General features: G+C 46.3%; 3 protein-coding genes across 3 annotated transcripts in view; 2 read left to right on the forward strand and 1 right to left on the reverse strand.

Moving 5' to 3' along the window:
• MBLAC1 (metallo-beta-lactamase domain containing 1) overlaps nt 1-11238 on the forward strand; it is a 60488-nt gene extending 49250 nt beyond the window's left edge. The window contains exon 3 of the mRNA XM_089895716.1: nt 1-11238. This exon is cut by the window's left edge and continues 21562 nt beyond it. The gene's annotated coding sequence lies outside the window, so the exon portion shown is untranslated.
• Nucleotides 11239-15401: 4163 nt separating this feature from the next.
• LAMTOR4 (late endosomal/lysosomal adaptor, MAPK and MTOR activator 4) lies at nt 15402-18770 on the forward strand. Its single transcript, XM_022587900.3, has 4 exons — nt 15402-15510; nt 16005-16085; nt 17961-18078; nt 18427-18770. Exons 1-4 carry the CDS (start codon nt 15508-15510, stop codon nt 18522-18524), a joined length of 300 nt encoding a protein of 99 aa, XP_022443608.1. The 5' UTR covers nt 15402-15507; the 3' UTR covers nt 18525-18770.
• Nucleotides 18771-19022: 252 nt separating this feature from the next.
• TRAPPC14 (trafficking protein particle complex subunit 14) lies at nt 19023-23354 on the reverse strand. The gene is made up of 11 exons (XM_022587878.3): nt 22825-23354; nt 22517-22612; nt 22282-22411; nt 22029-22115; nt 21759-21879; nt 21506-21653; nt 21293-21375; nt 21023-21186; nt 20326-20480; nt 19901-20094; nt 19023-19789 (listed from the first exon to the last, which is right to left on the reverse strand). Exons 1-11 carry the CDS (start codon nt 23230-23232, stop codon nt 19636-19638), a joined length of 1740 nt encoding a protein of 579 aa, XP_022443586.1. The 5' UTR covers nt 23233-23354; the 3' UTR covers nt 19023-19635.
• Between the last annotated feature and the right edge of the window lie 51 nt (nt 23355-23405).

The raw sequence follows: 23405 nt of genomic DNA on the forward strand, positions 1-23405 counted from the left end.
ATTGCATGTATGTATGTATATATACATATGTAAATGTATATATATCTTCTTTATCCTTTCATCTGTTGATGGACACCTAGGTTGCTTCCACGTCTTGTCTATTGTGAATAGTGCTGCTATGAACGTTGGGGTGTATGTATCTTTTCTTTTTTTTTTTTCCATGTTTAAAAATACATTTTGGGCTTCCCTGCTGGCGCAGTGGTTGAGAGTCCGCCTGCCGATGCAGGGGACACGGGTTCGTGCCCCGGTCTGGGAGGGTCCCACATGCCGCGGAGCGGCTAGGCCCGTGAGCCATGGCCGCTGAGCCTGCGCGTCCGGAGCCTGTGCTCCGCAACGGGAGAGGTCCCAACAGTGAGAGGCCCGCGTACCGCAAAAAAAAAAAAAAAAAAAAAAAAACATTTTAATATGAGAAATAAACTACATCAAAATAACAATAGTGGGGCTTCCCTGGTGGCGCAGTGGTTAAGAATCCACCTGCCAATGGAGGGGACACTGGTTCGAGCCCTGGTCCGGGAAGATCCCACATGCTGCGGAGCAGCTAAGCCCATGTGCCACAACTACTGAGCCTGTGTGCCACAACTATTGAAGCCCGCGCACCTAGAGCCCGTGCTCCACCACAAGAGAAGGCACCACAATGAGAAGCCTGCGCACCACAACATAGAGTAGCCCCCGCTTGCTGCAATTAGAGAAAGCCCACACACAGCAACAAAGACCCAACACGGCCAAAAATAAATAAATAAAAAATAAATTAATTAACAAAAATAATAATAGTGATTGTAGTTGAGGTCTTGGGACTGTTGGTGCCTTTTCTCCTAATTTCTAAGTCTTTTATAATATGAACAGATTTATTTTTTTTCACATGTATAAGAATTTTATTGTTGCATTGTTTTTTTAAATTTTTATTGGAGTATAGTTTCTATTGGAGTATAGATTTACAATGTTGTGTTAGTTTCTGCTGTACAGCAAAATGAATCAGTTATACATATACATATATCCACTCTTTTTTAGATTCTTTTTCCATATAGGTCATTACAGAGTACTGAGGAGAGTTCCCTGTGTTATAAAGTAGGTCCTTGTTAGTTATCTGTTTTATATATGGTAGTGTGTATATGTCAATCCCAATCTCCCAATTTATCCCTCCCCCGCTTTCCCTCCTGGTAAACATAAGTTTTTTTTCTACATGTGTGACTCTATTTCTGTAGATAAGTTCATTTGTATCATTTTTTTAGAATCCACATATAAGCAATAGTGCATGGTATTTGTCTTTGTCTGACTTATTTCACTTAGTATGATAATCTCTAGGTCCATCCATATTGCTGCAAATGGCATTATTTCATACTTTTTTATGGCTGAGTAATATTCCATTATATATATCTATCACATCTTCTTTATCCATTCATCTGTCGATGGACATTTAGGTTACTTCCATGCCTTGGCTACTGTAAATAGTGCAGCTATGAACATTAGGATGCGTGTATATTTTCAAACTATGGTTTTCTCCAGATATATGCCCAGGAGTGGGATTGCTGGATCATACAGTAGTTCTATTTTTATTTTTTTAAGGAACCTCCGTACTGTTCTTCACAGTGGCTGCACCAATTTACATTGCCACCAACAGTGTACGAGGGTTCCCTTTTCTCTACATCCTCGTCAGTATTTGTTATTTGTGTTCCTTTTGATGATAGCCATTCTGACAGGTGTGAGTTGGTATCTCACTGTGGTTTTGATTTGCATTTCCCTGGTGATTAGTAACGTTTAGCATTTTTTCATGTGCCTGTCGGCCATCTGCATTTCCTCTCTGAAAATGTCTATTCAGTTCTGCCCATTATTTAATCAGGTTGTTTGGGGTTTTTTTTTGATATTGGGCCCTATGTGCTGTTTGAAAATTAAGCCCTTGTCAGTCACGTTGTTTGCAAATATTTTCTCGCATTCTATAGGTTGTCTTTTCATTTTGCTTATGGTTTCCTTTGCTGTGCAAAAGCATTTAAGTTTAATTAGGTCCCATTTGTTTATTTTTGCTTTTATTTCCATTACTCTAGGCAACGGAGCCAAAACGTATTGCTGCTATTTATGTCAGAGAATGTTTTGTGAACATTCTCTTCTACGAGTTTTATGGTGTCCTGTCTTATATTTAAGTCTTTAAGCCACTTTGAGTTTATTTTTGTGTATGATGTGAGGGAGTGTTCTAACTACCCACCTCTTTTCATTTATTCCTTCTGCAAACATAGATCAACGGCTGGGCCAGGCACGCTGCTAGAATGCTTTGAAGACCTCAACGCTAAAGTGGGAACCCAGCTTACAGACTAGTAGCTGCAGTATGATGCTGTAATTTCTAGAATAGCAGAGGACCCTGCGATTAATTCTGGGCACAGGAGAGTCTTCCCAGAGGAAGTGGTGGTTTGAAGAGGGCTTTAAAGAATGAAATAGTTCACAGATAGGCAGAGGAGGGAGGGAAGGGCATCCCAGACAGAAGAGCCACCTGCAGAGAGAGAAAAACGGATAATCCCAGGAAGACAGAGGCAGAAGATGCAGCCAGAATGGAAGATTACAGCCAGATCATGACGTATTCTTTTAAACCTGACTAGAGAGTTCAGACTTATAACCGAATTCAGAGTTTGCTAGCTTTGTTTTCATTGTAGTCTTGGGAGAGGGCTTACAGGATCACTGAGAGGTCTCCCTATCAGGCGAGAGGGGGTTGCAGGGTACCAGCTGTGTGGCAATAATTAGCATCTTCTCATCCCAAACACTTCCCAACCCTGACCTACTCACCCTTTACTTCTCTCTTGCTTTGTTTTTCTCCCTCCTCTCTACCCTACTCCCTCTCCTTTCCCTACTGCCCTTCACCACTCTGGGCTCTCAGTGCATTTGGGGCAGGAAAGCATGATCAATAGCATTAGGAATTCTGTGCAAGTGCACTGGTGCCCACATGGTGGGTGTGAAGGGGAGGAGGTAAAATGGGTCCCCCACCGAGGATCACAATTACTCACTTGGTCATGGGGGGAAGTGAAATAAAGCACAAGGAAACAAAAAATGAGAGCAACGGGCATGGGATTTGTGGGAGGGGTTTTCCTACCAAAGAGGCAAGAGGTAAATTCATGTCCACATTCGAATTTTTTTTAATGTATGAAAAAAAAGTGGGTCTGAATTATGGGTTGTAAGAAAGTAAAGTTTCCTTTGCTCCTGCCAGGGTCCTGAGCAGCCTCTCAGAGTGATTCAGGGCCATCACCCACCACCCCAGGATGTCCCCCAATTGTGACAGGCAGGACCAACTATAAAATTTCACTCAGAACATATATTCTCAACAGGAGCAGTATCATCTCCAAGGAGATAAAAGTGGTTTGGGGCGGGGGGCAGGGAGTGAAAAGAATCTTGGATATTATTGTGCAACGGTTAGTGGCCCTCCAAAGGGCCACTGTACATAAACAAATATATGTTATATCTGTGGTATTAAGATTTTATGAAAGGATAGCCATTAGGAAAATAAAATTGTCTAGAAAGTTTCCTAAGGGGCATGATAATTTTTAAAAAGTTGACAACCACTAATTCAGAGGAAAACATCAAATTCCTACATATGCCCCTATGAGATCGGGCCCATTACCTCCCTGAACACAGAAAGTTCCACACTGGCCTCTCTGCCGATTCTCCAGTACATCAGGCACACACATCCGTGCGCACACTGAGCCTTGGCATTATTTTACCTCTGCCGCGGATACTCTGTCCCGGGTTTCCTCCAGGCGGACTTCACCTCCTTCCAGTCTTCGCTCGACTCTTGTCAATGTCTCCTCAGAGAGACCCACCATGACCACCCTATTTAATACTGCAGCACACTCTGGATCCCATTTGCCCTGATCTACTTTTGCTTTTTTTTCCCCATAGCACTTATCATCTTCTTTTCATACATTTAATTCATATATGCCATGTCCATGTATAAATTAGTAAGATTTTACTAGACATTGCGTGTTAACTTTTTTGCATCATTACTGCCTATATATTTTAACTTTACCAACAACAGACAACAGCAACAAAACCTTCTCTAAAGACTACGGACAGTGATAAGACAGAGCAGTCGTCACTTTGCTATGCTCAAGTATATGGAAGTCTTCTGTTGGTGATGAAATACACAACCCTCTCCCCTCACTGAAGAGTATAGCCTGAAACAGAAATGGAACAAGTTAAAAGATAATACAAAATGACATGCAGTTTTAAGACAACTAAAACTAGATGTAGGTCCAAAGTTGTTAAACTTTCCACCAACTGGTGATGACCGGCTGTGTCAGAATCATCTCGGGGAACTTTTGAAAAGAGTGTCCTGAGACACATTTCCCAGTTTTCAATTTTAGTATTGTTCAGGGTGGGAGCAGAGCTAGTCTCAGGTATTTCTAGCACACAACAAATTTAAGAACTACAAGCTCCATTTTAGAATTAATCAGAAGCACCACAGCACAAGCCAATTTAAAAATTTACATGAGATAAGGACCCAATTTAGTAGCTTTTCACCGAGTCACTGAAGCGTACATAAACATTTTCTTTACACAGGACTACATAGATAGGTGGAACAAGATGAAAAGGAGGCCACTTGCTACAGCAACTGTTGGCAGTGTTCTACCGTCTCATTTCCCTGGTCCACCAAGTAGGTTCTAAAGCGATGCATTATCGACTTTTCAAACAATTAGACTGAATGGAACCATAGCAGCAAGGATGCATGCTGCTTCTACCAAATCCACAGGGCCCCGAACACTGGTGACACCAGTGCACCTATATATTACTGAAACAAAAGTACCAAGAAATAATTACATAAGATGCACCGATAGTTTCTGTGTGGGGCAGGGCTGGGGCCGTGGGGGGAGGTGTCAGTGATTAATGCTGATCCTGAACTGCTGAAGGGCTGCAATCCAGAATTCGAAAAACAGACTCACTTCAATACTTCATAGATAGGAAAACACGAGTCTGTAGATATGCCATTTCACCATCTCAGTTAAATCTTCCGTGTGACCTTTCATTTACCAAACCCCCACCATGAAATCTCTCTACAACATAACCTCAAATGATGTCCATCTCCAAGCTCTGCATTCTCTTCCTGCAGAGGCTGGCTTCCACCAAAGGACCTAGAACAAGGCCACCAAACCTCTCACCTTACAAGCCCTGTTGCCAAAGAAAGTGATCCATACTTTCTCCTCGAGGGCAAAAATTCTAAGACAACATAAGTTAGGTAGATCATCCATTACATATGCAATCAACTGGAGCAGTTGCACAGGAATGTCCATTCTAGCCATAAGTAACCAGGAGGAAAAATAGAGCATAGGGGCAGACAATGGATAGATGTACACTAAAAATGATAAAACTGTTTTTAGAGACATTTCTCTTGGCTATAACAAATAATTTAAAGTAGGCTGCTTACAGGTAAAAATCACAATGAACAGCATTATCAATTAAACAATTCCCAAAGCTAGTGATTTTAGCTAAATAATTATACAGTGGAACCTTCTAAGAAGGCTGTTAATAAACTAAACTATGTCAAAATTTGCAGTTTTACAGTCAGACTTGAAAGCCAAGGTAAGCAACTACTTTGTATAGCTATTACCTCTGATCAAGGCATAAGAATTCACTCAGACAGATAACATTCATAACCTACCTAAAAATAGGATAGCTCATAATTTTTCTAAACTGTTCTTCCCTGCTGCGGACAGCCCTTGATCTCTGACTATAAAGCTTGGCAATCTTTGTCAAACGCTGTTAGTTTTATAAGTTACTAAAAACCTCTATAAATAAAGCCTCATTTCTCAAATCTGGACAGTCTTCTCATTCTGAATGTCTAAACATTTAGGTCACAAGTTGAAATACCAGTAGAAAAATATTTGTCTTTAGGCAGGTTGTATAGTTACCACATGGCAAGAAACTGACAAAAAAATGTAAACATTCAGAGCATAAAAATACTTCAAAGCATTATGAACTTTGAACTTAGTACACTTTCCTAAATTTTAGTATTTCTAAATACAGGAAAAGCAGACTGCTGTAGGATCTTAGATGATTTAAGCTAACTTAATAAATGAATGAATCTTTTCCAGTCCTAGGAAACGTATAGTCCTAGAAGGAACTATAAATTCAGTTGAGTGTGGAAAAAAAGTATGTGGCCAGGGCTGAGGATGTGACTCATGACCACATTACTTATTCTGTCTGGGACCCCTTCCTTAGGGTCATAAGAATAACTAGAAATTGAGGCATGTTAAAGCTGTATCTGGAGCCTAGCCAGAGCGAGAGGGATTCTTTTCTTGGGCCTCATTCATGAAGAGCCTCAAATGTAGGTTTTGAACAGTCCCCAAAAGGGGGTTGGTCATATCTTCAGCCAGAGACATGCCCACTATAAAGGAAGGAGACTTTCAGCCTACAGTTTAACCGGTGTCTCATTACAGCATCCTGCCTCAAGGATTAACTTTGTAAACCCTGTAATTATTGCATGACTATCAAAATTATAAAGGTTTGTAATGTCTCCCTGTTAAAAGCATTCATTTGTTAAATGTATCTAGTTCAATCGTGCCACAATTTTGGAACCCTGCTTTTGCTTCTCTTTGGTTTTCACATACTACTAAATTTGAGAAATGGAGATGGCTTGGGCTTTAAGAGAGCCTGCATAGGTCACATAGTCTTGGCCCCTCTTGGCCACAGAGAACCAAGGAAGTGGACTCTGCAACATTACATGGCGCTTGCAGGCTGCCAGGTCCCAGACCCCAAATGCCTCCTACCCTTCTGGTTCCCCAAGCTTCCTCCAAGATATGTTCTTACAAAGCACATTCCTTCCCTTTTGCTCAGTTATCCCATAATACTCCTGAGTAGGGGCAGGGGTAAAAAAGGGAAAGTGGGAAGGATCACCCAGGAGTGCTGCCTGTGATACTGTGATTTATGATAAGAAATATATATTTGGTCTTTGTCCCATTTCTGGCACAGAGCTCCTAAAACCCTTAGAGTTTCCTAAGTGAGGAGAGCAACAAAGGTGTCTTTTGTTATGTTGATGAGGTGACTCTGAGGTTCTGGACTGGTTGTCATTGGAGCCAACCAAGGGATTAGGGGGTTGGAACTTTCAGTCTCACCATCCCCACCTCCTACACCAATGGTCAATGATTTAATCAATCATGACTGTAAGGAAGTCTCCATAAAAACTCAAAAGGACGGGATTTGGAGAACTTCTGGGTTGGAGATTCAGGAAGAATTTTTCACTCGGAGAGAGGATGGAAGCTCCACTGCCCTTTCCCCATACCTTGCCCTGTGCCTCTCTTCCATCTGGCTCTTCCTGAGTTCCATCCTTTTATGATAAACCAGTGATCTAGCAAGCAAAATCTTTCTCAGAGTTTTGTGAGCCACTCCAGCAAATTAATCAAACCCGAGGAGGGGGTTGTTGGAACCTCCAATCTAGAGCCAGTTGATCAAAAACACAGGCGTTAACCTGGGCTTTGACTGGTCTCTGAAGTGGGGGATGGGGCAGTCTTGTAGACTGAGCCCTTAAACTGTGTAATCTGATGCTATCTCTAGGTAGATAGTGTCAGAATCGAGTGGAATTTTGTTGAATTCTCAGACTCCCAGCTGGTGCCCCAAGAGTTCCTTGTTAGTGTGGGGACCGCCCTGCAACACACACACATAGCAGTGAAGTCCAAGAACCCTTTTACAGGCCCAGGTATGAATGCTGCCATGAAAACCATCACAGCAAATGGGCACGCAACCTCTTGGGGTTTTGTGGCTGTGATGGTTCATTTTATATGCCAGTTTGGCTAGGTTGGTGTGCCCAGTTGTCTGGTCAAACACCAGTCTAGATGTTCCTGTTGAAGGAAACCAGAATACGTTGCCCCAAAATATGCCTCTTTGACATAAAAATTACTTTGCGCTAAAGGTATTTTTACCAGTAGGTGCAAGAAGGATGCTCCGACTCTCCCCTTTTTCTTCCTGAAAGCAGGAGATAAGACCTTCATATGGAAGATGTGTCCACCTCCTACCAGAAGGAAAGTAACATTCTTATCATCGAGGATGGGAAGTTAAGACTTGGAAAATTCTGTAAAACAGACCTTATTAAAATAATTCCTGTCTTTCCACAGTTTAGTTACTTTTCCACAATCACCCCTTTGCTCAACCTGGTATAAAAACATGTAGGTTTTACCACTTCTTTGGCAGAAACATGAAAAACAAAGCTATGTATTATTTAGAAATCTATCTCAAAATGATAAAGAAGATCAAGGAAGTGACCAAAAAAATTTGAAATAATGGTTACTTCTGGGGTAGAGAGGGGGATGGGATAGAGAGACACACAAAGGGTTTCAAAGAGTTGATAGTTGCTATAGACTGAATGTTTGTGTCTCTCTGCATCCCCAACCTGCCAGATTCATATTAATCCTTAATTTGATGGTATTTGGAGGTGGGGACTTTGGGAAGTGCTTAGGTCATGAGGGTGGAGCCCTCATGAATGGCTTGAACACCCTTGAAAATAGACCCGAGCAAAAGACTTGTACTCAGAAAACTATAAAACACTGATGAAAGAAATCAAAGATGACATAAATAGATGGAGAAATATACCATGTTCTTGGATTGCAAGAATCAGTATTGTGAAAATGACTATACTACCCAAAGAAATCTAATGATTCAATGCAATTCCTATCAAACTACCAATGGCATTCTTCACAGAATTAGAATAAAAATTTTACAATTCATATGGAAAAACAAAAGACCCCAAATAGCCAAAGCAATCTTGAGAAAGAAAAATGGAGCTGGAGGAATCCGGCTCCCCAACTTAAACTATACTACAAAGCTACAGTAATCAAGACAGTATGGAACTGGCACAAAAACAGAAATATAGATCAGTGGTACAGGATAGAAAGCCCAGAGGTAAACCCATGCACATATGGTCACCTAATTTATGACAAAGGAGGCAAGAACACACAATGGAAAAAAGACAGCCTCTTCAATAAGTGGTGCTGGGAAAACAGGACAGCTACATGTAAAAGAATGAAATTAGAACACTCCCTAACACCATACACAAAAATAAACTCCAAATGGATTAAAGACCTAAATGTAAGACCAGACACTATAAAACTCTTAGAGGAAAACATAGGAAAAACACTCTTTGACATAAACCACAGCAAGATCTTTTTTGACCCACCTCCTAGAGTAATGAAAATAAAAACAAAAATAAACAAATGGGACCTAATTAAACTTAAAAGCTTTTGCACAGCAAAGGAAACCATAAACAAGATAAAAAGACAACCCTCAGAATGGGAGAAAATATTTGCAAATGAAACAATGGACAAAGGATTAATCTCCCAAACATACAAACAGCTCATGGAGCTCAAAATCAAAAAAACAAACAGTCCAATTAAAAAATGGGTGGAAGACCTAAATAGACATTTCACCAAAGAAGATATACAGATAGCCAAGAGGCACATGAAAAGCTGCTCAACATCACTAATTATTAGAGAAATGCAAATCAAAACTACAATGAGGTGTCACCTCACACCAGTCAGAATGGCCATTATCAAAAAATCTAGAAACAATAAATGTTGGAAAGGGTGTGGTGATAAGGGAAACCTCCTGCACTGTTGGTGGGAATGTAAATTGATACAACTGCTATGGAGAACAGTATGGAGTTTCCTTTAAAAAACTAAAAATAGAACTACCATACGACCCAGCAATCCCACTACTGGGCATATACCCTGAGAAAACCATAATTCAAAGAGAGACATGTACCACAGTGTTCATTGCAGCACTATTTACAATAGCCAGGACATGGAAGGAACCTAAGTATCCATCGACAGATGAATGGATAAAGAAGATGTGGCACATATATACAATGGAATATTACTCAGCCATAAAAAGAAACGAAATTGAGTTATTTGTAGTGAGATGGATGGACCTGGAGTCATACAGAGTGAAGTAAGTCAGAAAGAGAAAAACCAATACCGTATGCTAATTCATGTATACAGAATTAAAAAAAAAAAAAAAAGGTACTGATGAACCTAGTGGCAGGGCAGGAATAAAGACGTACACAGAGAATGGTCTTGAGGACACGGCGGGGAGGGGGAAGCTGGGGCAAAGTGAGAGTGGCATGGACATATATACACTACCAAATGTAAAATAGACAGCTAGTGGGAAGCAGCAGCATAGCACAGGGAGATCAGCTCGGTGCTTTGCAACAACCTACAGGGGTGGGATAGGGTGGGTGGGAGGGAGGCTCAAGAGGGAGGGGATATGGGGATATATGTATGCATATGGCTGATTCACTTTGTTGTACAACAGAAACTAACATAGTATTGTGAAGCAATTATACTCCAATAAAGATCTGTTAAAAAAGAAAAGAAAAGAAAATAGACCCCAGAGACCTCTCACACCTTCCACCATGTGAGGACACAGCACAGATGTCATCTGTGAAACGGGAAGTGGACATTTGCCAGACACCAAATCGGCTAGCGCCTTGATCTTGGACTTCCCAGCCTCCAGAACTGTGAGAAATAAATGTTTGTTGTTTATAAACCACCCAGTCTATTCTTTTATAGCCGCCTGAATGGTCTATGGCAGTAATATTCTATTTCTTAAGATCTAAGTGTGTCTCTCTCTCTCTCTCTCTCTTTCTCACTCTGTGTGTGTGTGCATACATACACACTGTTATTAATACATAAAAGGTTCAATAATTTTTAAAAATCTTAAAAAAATAAAGTAGGTCTTGTGACCCAGCAATTTCACCCCAAGGTATTTACCCAACAGAAATGTGTACGTATGTTCACCAAAAGACATGAACTGGATCATTCATGGAAGCTTTAGTCCTAATAACTCACAATTGGAAACTACCCAAGTGCCCATCAATGGTTGGATGGACAAATAAATTGTGTCACATGCACACAATGAAACACTATAGAGCAATGAGAATGAACGAACGAAACCCCCACATGGCAACATGAATGAATCACACAACCTTGATGGTAAATGAGAGGAGTCAATCACACAAGAGTACATTCTGTGTGATTCCATTTATGTCAAGTACAGAAACAGGCAAAACTACTCAATGCTGTTAGAAGTCCCTTTCTCCATGGGAGAAAGGTTGAGACTGGACAAGAAGGGTGCTTCGGGAGCTGTAATGCTGTTTTTTCATCTGGATGCTGGTACATGTGCGTTCAGTTTGTGAAGAGGTACTGTGCTGTACATTTATGATGTGTGAACTTTTCCTGTATGTATATTATGCTTGAATAAAGGTTTTTTTTTAACGTCTTTATTGGAGTATAATTGCTTTACAATGGTGTGTTAGTTTCTGCTTTTGAATAAAGTTTAATAACAAAGTCAGGTGAGAGGATGTAGAAGGTCAGGGTGGTGGTGGGTGTGCTGTTTTCTATCAAGGGGACAGGATCAGGTTCTCGGATAAGGTGAAAACTGGACGGAGACCCTGAGGGAGTTCGCTGTGCAAGTATCTGTATACCTTGAGGAAGAATATTAAGAATATTGTGATGAAGATAATGGGCACGATTAGATCAGTTGTGATACCTGAATCCTGGAATGCTAAGTAGCCTTAGAGACTGGGAGATGTGACACTGACATGGGAGAAAACTGATGACTATGAACAGTGCAAACTGGATGACACATAGCATTTGTAATAGCCACAATTTAATTTTTCGATTATGTAAATACACATAAAATGAAAAGAAAGAAAGAAAGAAAAAAGAATACGCTGGTGAGTGCTCACTGAGCTTATTTTAGACAATGAGTTCCTTGAAGATGAGGACCTGGTCCACCTTGAAATTCCAGTGTCTACCTCAGTTACCTAGCACGTTGCTAACCTACAAATTGAATAATTTTTTTCTATATTATTCCAGCTGCTCCCAGGATTTCCTTCTGGTTTTTAGAGACTTTTTGTTTCGGCCTCGTGGTCTCTAACTTTGCTCTTTGCCCTTCCTTCTTTTGAAAAGGAGGGAACAAATCGTGAGGCGTGAAATAACATGTTTTCGTCCATCCCAGTGGTGGAGCTGGCCTCCTCCTTTCTCAGCCGTTTCCAAAAGATCCCAACACCCCGTCTCTCAGCCTAGCAGAGCCTCCTGACTGGAAACCACACATTTTAAAATTTACCCCCAACTCGACCCCTCCCAATGCACACACCTTGTCCCATCGGTCCTAAGGGGCTCATTTCTAGTGTAGCACTCGACCCCTCCCAATGCACACACCTTGTTCCATGGGTCCTAAGGGGCTCATTTCTAGTGTAGCACTTACTACACATCACTGTGACACTTTGTTTGCCTGCCTCGCTCACTTACAAGCTGAGCAGTTATGGGGTCAAAGCACATGACTCTGACTCTTACCCTATAGTCTTTTTAAAAATTAATTTTTAACAATTTAATTGCACTGTAGTCTTTGAAAAGTGCTGGTTGAAGGGGTGGGTCAAGGTTAAGAGAATCAAGAAAGGCAGACTTGGGGTTGGGAAGTTTGTTGATGGCTGTTTGATAGGGTAAGAATTGGTACTAGGAAAATAAGAGGCAAGGACGTCTAGTTTCAAAGCAAACAACAACCACCCCAAAAAAATCAGAATCGAAAAGAAAAAGAATGCTAACCGAGGCAGCAAAGATGCCAAACCCACAGAAACCAGCCATAAGTTAACCACTGTATTAGGGTTCTCCAGAGAATAAGGCGAAGGGGGGTGGAGGGAGAGAGAGAGTATTTATTTTAAGGAATTAGCTCACAAAGTGTGGGGACTGGCAAGTCTCGAATCTGTAGGTTAGGTCAGCAGGCTGGAAATTCAGGCAAGAGCTGATATTGCAGTTTTGAGTGTGAAATCCACAGGGCAACAGGCCAGAACTCGGGAGGGTTTCTATGTTATTCAAGTCTTGATGAAAATTCCTTCTTTTCCGGAGACCTCAGTCTTTTCCCTTAAGGTCTTCAACCGGTTGGATGAAGCCCATCCACATTATGGAGGCTAATGTGCTTTGTTCAAAATTAAATACTCATCCTACCTTAGAAGTACCTTCACAGTGTAGGGCAGGCAAATTTTTTTACCTCTACCCTCTTAGGGTTTTCAGCTGGGTCTGCGAATTGACATAAAACAGAGTAGCAGGAGAAAAGCATACAGGCTTACTTAGTACAAGTTTTACGTGACGTGGGAGCCCTCACAAGAAAATGAAGACCCAAAGAAATGGCCAGATCTATGTGCTTTTATACCAGATAGAACAAAAAGAGGTGATTGTAGAAAAGTAACTGAACTGTGGGGAGGCTAAGGAAAGAAAGGAATTATTTTAATAAGGTCTGTTTTACAGAATTCACTAGGTCTGGGTCTTGTGAGTGGAAACTTTGCTTCATTTTTCTTCATAGCACTTTTCACCACTTAATATATTTATCTATTATCTGACTCACCCTCTTCCTCACAACTTGAAAACAATAAAAAAAATATGTCTTATTTCTATTCACTGCTGTATCTTCAATTCCAAGAAGAGGGTCTGGTACATAGAAGGTCCTCAATAACACCAGTTGAATGAAAGGATGAAAAACTTTGCTCCCTACATCAGTAGTATGATTCAAGCTGTTTGTGAAAATGAGACAATTCTAATGATGGCTGATGAGCAAGGTCCTGTAAAAGTTTCCTCTGTGTTAAGTAAAATGAGAACAGGGAATTTCTGAGGTAAAATTAAATGTAGCTTAAAAAATAAAAAAGTAGTTGGCCAACGGAGCAATGGAAAAAGCATCAGCCTCAGCACCAGCCGACTTAGACTGGAATCTGGCTCTGCCACTTGCCAGCTGTGTGCCGTGAGCAAGGCTCAATCTCTCTTGTTTCCACTTCCTCATCTGTATAGTATCTGGGATGAGTGGGTTAGGCCGGTATACAGATGAAAACGCTCAGAACCAGTATGTGCAAAAAAAAAAAAAAAAAATTGGTACCACAAACTGTCATCAATATCCAAGGCCAGGGAAGGCTTTGCAAATCAAGCATCCCCACAGAACTTTCTCTACATCCTCCTCCAATTTAAATTTTATATTATAAACATACCTCATCTTTAAAAAAAGGCATCCATCTTCTCTAATTAGTTTTCTCCTCAAGCAACAACACTTTGTTTTATGTTGTTGAAATGATTCACATACTGTAAAATTCACCCTTTTAAGCTTTACAATGCAGTGGTTTTCATTACATTCACAAGGTTGTGCAACCATCATCACTCTATAATTCCAGAACGTTTTCATCACCCAAAAAGAATCTTCACACCCATTAGTCACTCCCCATTTCCCCCTCCACTCAGCTCCTGGCAACCACTAATCTGCTTTCTGTCTCTTTGGATTTGCCCAGCGTAGACATCTCACATAAATACAACCAGACAATATGTGGCCTTGTGTGTCTGATTTCTTTCACTTAGCATAATGTTTTCAAGGTTTATCCATGTTGTAGCACAGATCCGTACTTGATTCCTTTTTATAGCTGGATAGTATTCCACTGTATGGACATGCCACATTTCATTTATCCAGCCTTCAGTTTATGGATATTTAGGTTGTTTCCATTTCGGGGCTATTGTCAATAATGCTGTTATAAACATTTGTGTACAAGTTTTGTGTGAATGTATGTTTTCAACCCTCTTTGGTATGTATTTAGGAGTGGAATTTTTAGGTCATATTTAACTTTTCTACATCTAATTTTCATTTATAAATATAGTAACTCTATATTTAACTTTTAGAGGAAACTTGCCAATCTGTTTCCCACAGCAACTGCACTATTTTACGTTCTTGCCAGCAATGTATGAGGGCTCCAATTTCTCCACATCCTCATCAAGTATTTACTGTTTCATTACTACTTATCATTTTCCCTCACCCACATTAACATTGCAGCAGCCCTAAAAACTATTCAAATTAAAACAAAAAATTTCTATGACACTCATATATTTAAAAATGACTCCAAGGTCATTTTCTAATTATTCCTGGCAGAGAATATTCAGTATTGCAGCTGCCTTGGCTAGCGAGGGATCAATGCACCATCACACCGTTTCTTACAGAATCCCAGGACAAAAAACCACTTTGGGAACAAATTTCTGTCTTAGAGAGCTGCCCGGAGTAGGCACAAGAGTAGCACTTGAATAGCTCTTCATCTGCATTTCACGTTTTTTTACTCTATTCTCTCACTGTCCCACTGCGGGGGGTCTAGCCCTAGGTGGAACCCGGACCGCCTGTGTGCGCAAGCACAAACCCTTAGCCCAACCTCCTCCCTCCGGCCCCGCCCCCCCAGGCCCGCCCCTCCGCCGACATGCCCCCCATCTCGGCGCTTTGGGGCTGAGGGAAGAGGAGATGAATGTTAAAGAGGATCTGCGGCCAATCCGCGTGCGCCTCCGGGAAGCGGCGCTCCACACTGGCAGAGTAAGTCTGATGACGTAGCCACTCTCCAATCCGCATTCTGGGGGCGGGACTCAAGTCGGGCGGTGCAAGGCAGGAGGAGGAGACCGCCGGGTGGAATCACGTCACCTGGGACTGGAGCCGGAAGCTACGTCTGGCAGTGAGCGCCCCCCAGCACCTAAGGCTGCGATGGTGAGTGAGGACGCATGCGCGGGACTACGCGCCGGGGGTTCGGTGTCCCTACCCCCCCCCATCTCTTTGGTCGCCCAGTCCTGAGCCTGCACTCCGCCCTCACCTCCTATCCGCCCCGGGACCGAGAGGGAATGGAGATGGAGGGGTGGCGACGTAGAGGGCTGAGCAGGGGACGGTGGGAGGGTGTATAGAGGCTGGGGAGTAATCTGAGGGGGAGCGGCGGGCCACAGGTGGAATTGGAGACCGGGCTGAGGGGAGTTGTCTGTGGGGTAGCAAAGGTGGGGTGTGGAAGGCCGGTGGAGCCCAGGGGCAGAGAGTGAGGACTGACGGAGGCTCAGGAAGATCAGTGTTGAAGGCCATGTAGAGGGAAGAGGGTCTGGAAGGGCCCAGGCTGGGGAAAGAGGCCTGGGGGGCCATTGTCAAGAGAGAGACTTGGGTTTGCCAAGGGCTGTTCTCTTAGCCTGCTGCTCACTGATTGCATCTTTACCCACTAGACTTCTGCACTGACCCAGGGGCTGGAGCGAATCCCAGACCAGCTCGGCTACCTGGTGCTGAGTGAAGGCGCAGTGCTGGCGGTGCGTTCTGGAAAAGGGAGGGGGGGCTCCTCCAATACACATCGCCCGATGATGCCTTCTAACGTTGCCCAGTTTAACCTGATTTGTCTCTGTTCTTGATCTTTACCTGGTATCATGCCTGGCATATAGGAATTAAATTCAGGAATTAAATCAATTAATCTATCTCTGGAATCTTAGTCCTGTAACTGTTTTCAGGTAAAAGAGGTTTACTGACTTTACCAAAGCCAGACTAGTTACAGGTTTGTTGATAACTGACGTTACCTGAGTTATTCTTGAGTATGTCTTTATTTGGTATTTATTGAAGAGGCTTTTGGTATTTTGTTCTGCAGTACAATATAGTGTCAGTGCTCTAGAAGTTTTCAATCTAGCTGGAGAGACAAGGCTTAAGGTTAAAAGTTCAGCTAGAGAGACAAGGCTTAAGGTTAAAAGTTCAAAGTATTGCACGTGGTAAAGATAACTGAAGGAGTCCAGAGAGTGAAGGATTCAGCCCTTCGTGTTATAACTTGTGTTTTGGCAAGGAAACTTTCTTGGAAGAGACAAGAATTCAGCTGGCCTTAAAAGATGGATGGTTGTGAACAGGCAGAAAAGAAAGAGCATATTCAGGGCTGGGAGGTGGACATATTTGCAGGAGTGTGACATCAGCCTGTCTGAATTGCTGGTGGGTTTATGTTGAAAAGATTTGGAAATGTTTGGGGGAAGAAGAGGATATGTTAAGGAAATATCTGATTGTGGAGGACTTTCAAGGCTGGGTTAACACCTGTGGATTAATCTTGGCGGGTAATAGGAGCTTTGAAGGGTTTTTGAACAGAAACATGAGCTGATGAAGTGATTGAGCGGAATTGTTCTATTAGGTGTAAAGATGAGCCGGAAGGAGAGGGATTCAGAAGCAGGGATGCTGTTGCCAAAATCTAGGTATGAAACAGCTGGTGGCAGTGAGAAGGAGCAAGGAGAGAAGAGATTTTTAAAGGAAGAATCGATATGTCTTCCTAATGACTAGAGATAGGTAATAGAGGAGATAACTTTTCCATGCTGTAAGACTTTGAACTCAAGCCTAGAATGATGGTGCCTTAGCAAACAGGGACTTAAGAAAGGAAGTTGATTGCGGAGGGGGAGAGGTAAGGGGAATTTTGGTGGCTTAACTTTAAACACTGAGTTTGATATAGAATAATAGCAATTAAATATATAATGCTAGGAGTTATTCTAAGCATCTTGCTAATATGCTCTCGTAACCCTCACAACAAGCCCATAAGATAGGTATTGTTGTCCCCAATTTACAGATGAGGTAACTGAGGTACAGAATGTCCAAGAGAGCAAAGGGTGCTGAATTTGACTCAGTGGGAGGAGGTAGGAAGAGGAAGTTGAGATCATCACGAGAAAAGAGGAAGCCCAGGCCACTGTGACATCATTACCCAAGGGCTAGGTAGTAGGAAGGGGTTCAGGGACAAAGGGGATGTTTATGTTTCAGATTCTGCAGACAGGGCAACAAACGGGAAGACTGAGGAAAAGACAGCGCCTGGGACAAGTCTGTGGTGGGTGGGCACTGATGTTTGAGAATGTGATTTTATCAAATAAGTGGGAACAGGGAGAGAAATCAAGATTCAGGGATTAGGAAAACAGCGTCAGTAAAGAAATGGATGAGAGTCACTGCTTCCCAGGAGGAAGCCTGGTATTTTAAGGTTGACAAACAGGATGGCATCAAGAGGGGCAACAACGTCACAGGGCAGTTTTCAGGTGGGTCTTTCCAAAACTGGGGGTGACCTTGGGGTATTGGAAAGTGGAGGCAGGTTACAAGTGCTAGAGCCAAAGTGTCCTTGGAATTTTCTCCCAATTCTGTTCCCTAATTCCTGCCATCTTCCCTCCTCTGTCTGCATGCAGTCATCTGGGGATCTAGAGAATGACGAGCAGGCAGCCAGCGCCATCTCTGAGCTGGTCAGCACGGCCTGTGGTTTCCGGCTGCACCACAGCATGAACGTACCCTTCAAGCGCCTGTCGGGTGAGCCCCTGGCCCTGGTGACGGTGTTGGGGGGTGCTGCTCCCCGAGGCTTCTCTTCTCAGGGAAAAGCACCTGTCTCCTACCAGCTGCCCACCACCTCCCTGGGGTCCCTGGTTCTGGCCACTCTGTTCCCCTTGGTATTCACCCCTGCATCAGAATTATGAGAAAGCAAGAGAAGGGGATTTAATGGAGACCTCTCATCTTCAAATCTCTGAGCTTGAAACTGTCAAATTTCTTTGGCTTTGGAGCCCAGCCAGTTTGTGGTGACCCCCGGGAGGCCTTCGCACCCCACTAACTCTCTGCTCCCTTCCCTCTCCCGGGGCGGGGGAAGGTGTGTCTCCCCTCCAGTGGTCTTTGGAGAACACACGCTGCTGGTGACCGTGTCGGGACAGAGGGTGTTTGTGGTGAAGAGGCAGAACCGAGGCCGGGAGCCCCTTGACGTGTGAGCCTGCCAGAGGGCGAGGGGCAGAGGTGGATGGGGCCGTGAGCCTCTGTGATGAGGAAGACGCAAACCTCCCCCCGCCTCTCTCTTGATTGCCACTAGAACTAAGGCTGTCTGCTCACCCACTTCCCCACCCCTACCGGGAAGGGCAGAGGCTTGGGGACTCTGTACTATGTTAAGGAGAGTGAGGGCGAGGGGACCTCCCTCTCCTCACCTTCCCTCCTAATAAACGTGAGTCTGATGTTCCCAGGCCCAGGGATGTGTCGTGTGTATTGGGGGAGGAGGGTCACACCCCATGTGTCTTCCAGCTTCTAGGGCCTCAGCCCAGAGGAGTGGAGCAAGGCCACCTCTAGACATCTAAAACTGGGACTCAGAAGAAAAAAAAAATGGGTGGGAAGGGAGCTGAGGGGAGCTATTTGGTGTACCTTCTAAAGGAAATCTTTCTGAGCCCCTGGCTCTCTGCTCCTGCCACCAACACACAAAGAACAGTCATTCTTCTCCCTCCTGAACAGGTATTTAATAGTCTTATTTCAGTTGGAAGCAGTAGTTGGAGAATAAGTTACAGGAACAGACAAACCAAAAAAAAAACCCAAAAAACCAAAAAACCCCACGTAAAGTGCTTCAGACTGCAAACGTAAACATGAGGACGAGGGGAGGCCACCAAGCTCTCTCCCCTGACCTGAGACAGGAGGGTCACGTCATTGTCGGGTCCCTTTACCATCACCACCCTCTGATCTCAGCCCTGCGGGTGGGAGGGAGGGAGGGAATGTCAGAGGCAGGGAAGACAACTTAAAGGAACGAGGAAAACACTTTGTAAACTTAGAACCAGGGTGCAAGGCAGGGGGCAAGGGAGCTCCTGGAGCCCTTGCCTTGGCCGAGGGGTGGGGCCAGCCCCCCCAGGAGGTCCGGGAAATACTGTTGGCTTCACACCGCAGCCATCCCTGTCCATTTCACAGCTTCTTCCCTCGTCCCTCATCAGCAGACACAGACAGGCGGCCCTGAGGGCCTCCTCACCCTCGGTGGGAGACATCCCAGGGGAGGCACAGCCTGGAGGGAGCACCGCTCCGGGGGCTGTTGATTTCCAGGAGTGTGAGAGGGAGGAGAGCTGGATGGCGCTACTTGACGGGCTCCACCACCAGGACCTTGCACTCGCGCTTGGCGATCTTGTCCAGAGAGAGCACAGCCTTGTCCGGGGGCAGGTAGAGGGGGCGGCTGACAGGCGAGGCCACGGGGGGCGTGATGGCCCTGCGCTCCATCACGCTGCCCGACCTGGGGGAAGGCAGAGGCTATGAGCTCTGGTTGGACCCAGGGCCCCTCCCTGCTCCCTCTCCAACTCCGGCCTCTACCAAGTCCACTGGCACCCCTCCCGCGGTTCCGTACCTCATGAGGTGGCTGCGGGAGGGCTGTTGGTGGGAGAAGGACTGAGAGCGGCCCAGGCTCGCCTGGTGCCTCTCGACCAAGTCCCGGACGGCAGGGCTGCTGGGGCTGCTCTTGCGAGAGAGAGGCCGGGCCTCTGGCGGAGGGTGGGACACGCTGGCGGTGAACTGCAGCTTCAGTTTCATGTGCTGGCTCAGCTGGGGTAGGGAGACATGGATCAGCCACCCAGCTCGGCTTCCAGGCCCCGGACCTCCTTTCAGGTCATCTTCCCCACTTGACAGGCCGAAGTCGGATCTAAATTCCACCTTCCCTCCGCGCGGCTTTGTAGCACCACCCATTATGCTTCAGCCACAGAAGCCAGCGGCCCTGACTCCTTCCACCTGACGCTCTGCCTCACCCAGCACACAGCCTGGCCCCCACCAGCCCACCTCGAAGAGCCCCGTCCTCAGAGCCTGGAAGGCCACACTGAAGGTGAGCGCGCTGCCCTTCCGGGAAAAGCCGAGGTTGTTGAGGGGTGTATGGCAGACGATGGAGTCCAGGGCTGCCTGCATGGCCCGGCGCTCCTCCTCACACAGCTGCTTTCCTGGGGGGGACAGAAACGGGGGCTGGGAAACACATCTGTATGGTGTTCCTCAGTTTGCAGAGGGCGTTCACGAGCACAGTCTTGTTTTGATCCTCAGAGCCATTCTGTGGAGTAAACTGAGTTTATGCTATTGTTTGCTGAATTTTATAAATAACAGTAGCTAATACTTACTGTGTATTGCGATCTATTCTAACCACTTCACGTAATATTAACTCACTAAGTTGCTCTAACAGCCCCACGAGGTATTATTTTCTCTGTTTGAGAGATGAGAAATCTGAGGCTCAGAGAGATTAAGTAACCTACCAAAGGTCACACAGCTAAGAAGTGGAAGAGGTACAAGTCAAACATACCAGGGAGCCCAGCTCCAGTGTCAAGGCCCTTAAAATCACTCTGCCCCGTGGCCTCTCTAAACTCTCCATTGTGACACCATGGAGACCACCCCGGTTCAGAGCCGAAGCAGCCGGCCACAGTCACCCATCTCTGTGACTGCTTCCCTTCCCCTCCCTTCCTTCGGGACAAGGTTAGGCCTGGCAGCCACCTACCAGCCTGGGCGTGCTCCGGGGTCCACACGAGCCTCACAGCAAGGAAGTCTTGGAGATTGTTGAGCAGCGTATATGTGACAGTGAAACGCTCGTAGGTCCGAACAGGGGACTCACAAGAAGCAGTCATCACAAAGCACGGGCGGTCCAGGCGGATGCTGGGCAGGCTAGAAGCAATGAGAGAGAGAGGGAAGCAGGATGTGTGTGTTTTGAAACAAAGATGAACAGGATGGTACCCAGGCGGGGCCAGGGTGGGGTGTCCCACAAACTCACCGGTAGTGGGTATAGATGCTCTGGGTAAAGGGCAGCTTCGGCGTGGACCACTGAACCACAGCGATCAGGGGAACTTCTAGGCCCTGCCAGAGGGACAAAGGGAAACATCACATGTATCAGAGGTTCCCTCTCCCCTTAGTCAACCCCCTGGCCTCTTCCCCCCACTGCATTTTCTCACCCTTTCTCCTGAACACACCAGTCTCTTATACTCACCTCCTTGGCCCCTGGAGGGGGCTGCTCACCCCCTCTGAGCTGGAACAGGAAGTTGTGTTCCTCCAGAGCACTAAGCAAGCAGGGGAAGCAGCCAGAGGTACCAGGGAGCCGGCAGAAGGAGCCCATGGAGACTTCCCCAGATTGGTGACTAGTTCAGAAGAAAGGGACCAGAGCTGGATCTTTCCACACCAGAGCTCTCGGCCCTGCCCCCATCCCCACCACTGTGCGGCCCTGCCCCTCCCCAGGACCTCACCAGACATTGTCCACCAGCAGCACAGAGCCATCGGGCATGACAGGCAGATAACTGGCATTGAAGTTTGGGAGAATGCGGATATCCCAGATGGAAATTTCCTCCTGGGAGGAGCTGTTCAGCACTGTCGGAGGTAACCAGCTCAGCTCAGAGTATCTGGACCCCTTGGACCCCACCTTTTCCCCCCTAAAATGGATCTATCCCCACCAGAGTAACTGACACCCAGTCAGTGCCCTTGCTGCTGCCCAAGAACTGAGCCGCCAATCTGCTCACCCTTGAGCACGGTCAAGTGTTTTCCAGCCACAGTGAACTGGCGACATTTCAGAACTGGAGGGGGCAGCAGAGTCAGCAGGGTGCTCACTGCAGGAGAGGGCGGAGGCAAGAGATGATGGGCTGGGTGAGCCTCATTCCAACCCACAGTTCTAATCTTGCTCTTCTCTCCAGCTGGGGCACTTGCCAGTATCACCCCTCCACTGTCCCCCAAATTCCAGACTCCAGCATTTCCTCTCTGCATTCTCCTCCCCACCTTGGGCCTTGAAAGCGCTCTGCTCGCCCCGGAAGGTCTCCCCAGGAGATCGGGTTTGCAGCAAGCGCAGGTAGCCTTGATCTCTGACCTCTGGTGCCTCAACCTCCCGCTTCCACACGGTCACTACAATCTGAGCACAGGGGACACAGGACCACAGTCGAGAGAAAAGACACACGGCCAGCCTCAGAAAGGGCGTCTGAATTAGGACAACAGCTCCACCCCGTGCCAGCCTTACCTTGGCCTTAGGTGTCCCTGGGGGCAGTCTATCCAGTGAAACGGTGAGTGGGAAGATGACCTCATCTGTGGACACAATTGGTTCCTCCACAGGCAGCTGGGTTGTGAAAAGGGTGAAGAGGTCAGAAGAGTCAAGGCCGCCCGCAGCGCCAGCGTTCCCTTTAAGATCTGCGGTATGTGGTTCTCGCCCTCCCCTCTCCTCACCCGTCATCGGCCTCCCGCTTCCCTCCAGCGTCCCTCTCCCCTCCGGTCTTTGGAGCCCAGCAGACCGCCCCTCCGCCCTGTGCCGTGTCGCCCCGAGCTCCTCACCGTGGTCGCTCCCCCTGAGGTAGCAGGGCCCGGGCCGTGGGTGAGGAGGGGGCTGCAGCCTCGAAACAACCCCCCACCACCAGGGTCCCCGCCCCCCGGGGGTTCGGAATCCTGGTCGCCGGAGCCACCGCCCACGGGCGCCCCTCCGGCGCTGACCGAGGCCAGGGCGGCCAGGGCGGTCGCCAGTTCTGCCCAGGCCCCTCGGGAGCCCAAGCCCGGGCCGCCTCCGGCGCCGGACCCCACGCCGCCCCGGCAGCGCAGCACCAGCAGGAAGCGGACAGTCTCCCCCAGGTAGAGGTGGTTGCGCCGGGGCAGCGCCCGGTACCGGCCCGGGTCCCCAGCCAGCTCCGCGCGTGGCGGCAGCGGCACGGCGGGGAAGTACATCGAGTAGTCGCACTGGGACTCCATGGGCGGTGAAGGCGGCGCGGGCCGGGGAGCGAGGTGGGCCGGGGCCGGCGGAGGGCGAGGGGGCCGCTGGGGTGCGCCCGGGGAGCCCCGAGCCCCGACCGGTGCTGCGCGCGGCCGGACCGGCCCGACAGACCAGCCGGGGCCGGGAACCGGGGCAACGAGCCCGGAACCGA

This window comes from Delphinapterus leucas, chromosome 15 (assembly GCF_059928025.1).
Source record: "Delphinapterus leucas isolate spDelLeu-1000000601 "Yukka" chromosome 15, BTC_Dleu_Yukka2, whole genome shotgun sequence".
Classification (NCBI taxonomy): Eukaryota; Metazoa; Chordata; class Mammalia; order Artiodactyla; family Monodontidae; genus Delphinapterus; species Delphinapterus leucas.

Coding starts and splice junctions, on each gene's coding strand:
- LAMTOR4 (XM_022587900.3), top strand. Junction 16,086..17,960: donor GTGAAGGCGCAGTGCTGGCG/GTGCGTTCTGGA, acceptor GTCTGCATGCAG/TCATCTGGGGATCTAGAGAA. Junction 18,079..18,426: donor ACCCTTCAAGCGCCTGTCGG/GTGAGCCCCTGG, acceptor TCTCCCCTCCAG/TGGTCTTTGGAGAACACACG.
- TRAPPC14 (XM_022587878.3), bottom strand. CDS start 23,232: ATGGAGTCCCAGTGCGACTACTCGATGTACTTCCCCGCCGTGCCGCTG. Junction 21,187..21,292: donor AGCATCTATACCCACTACCG/GTGAGTTTGTGG, acceptor CATTGCTTCTAG/CCTGCCCAGCATCCGCCTGG. Junction 20,481..21,022: donor CCCGGAGCACGCCCAGGCTG/GTAGGTGGCTGC, acceptor TGTCCCCCCCAG/GAAAGCAGCTGTGTGAGGAG.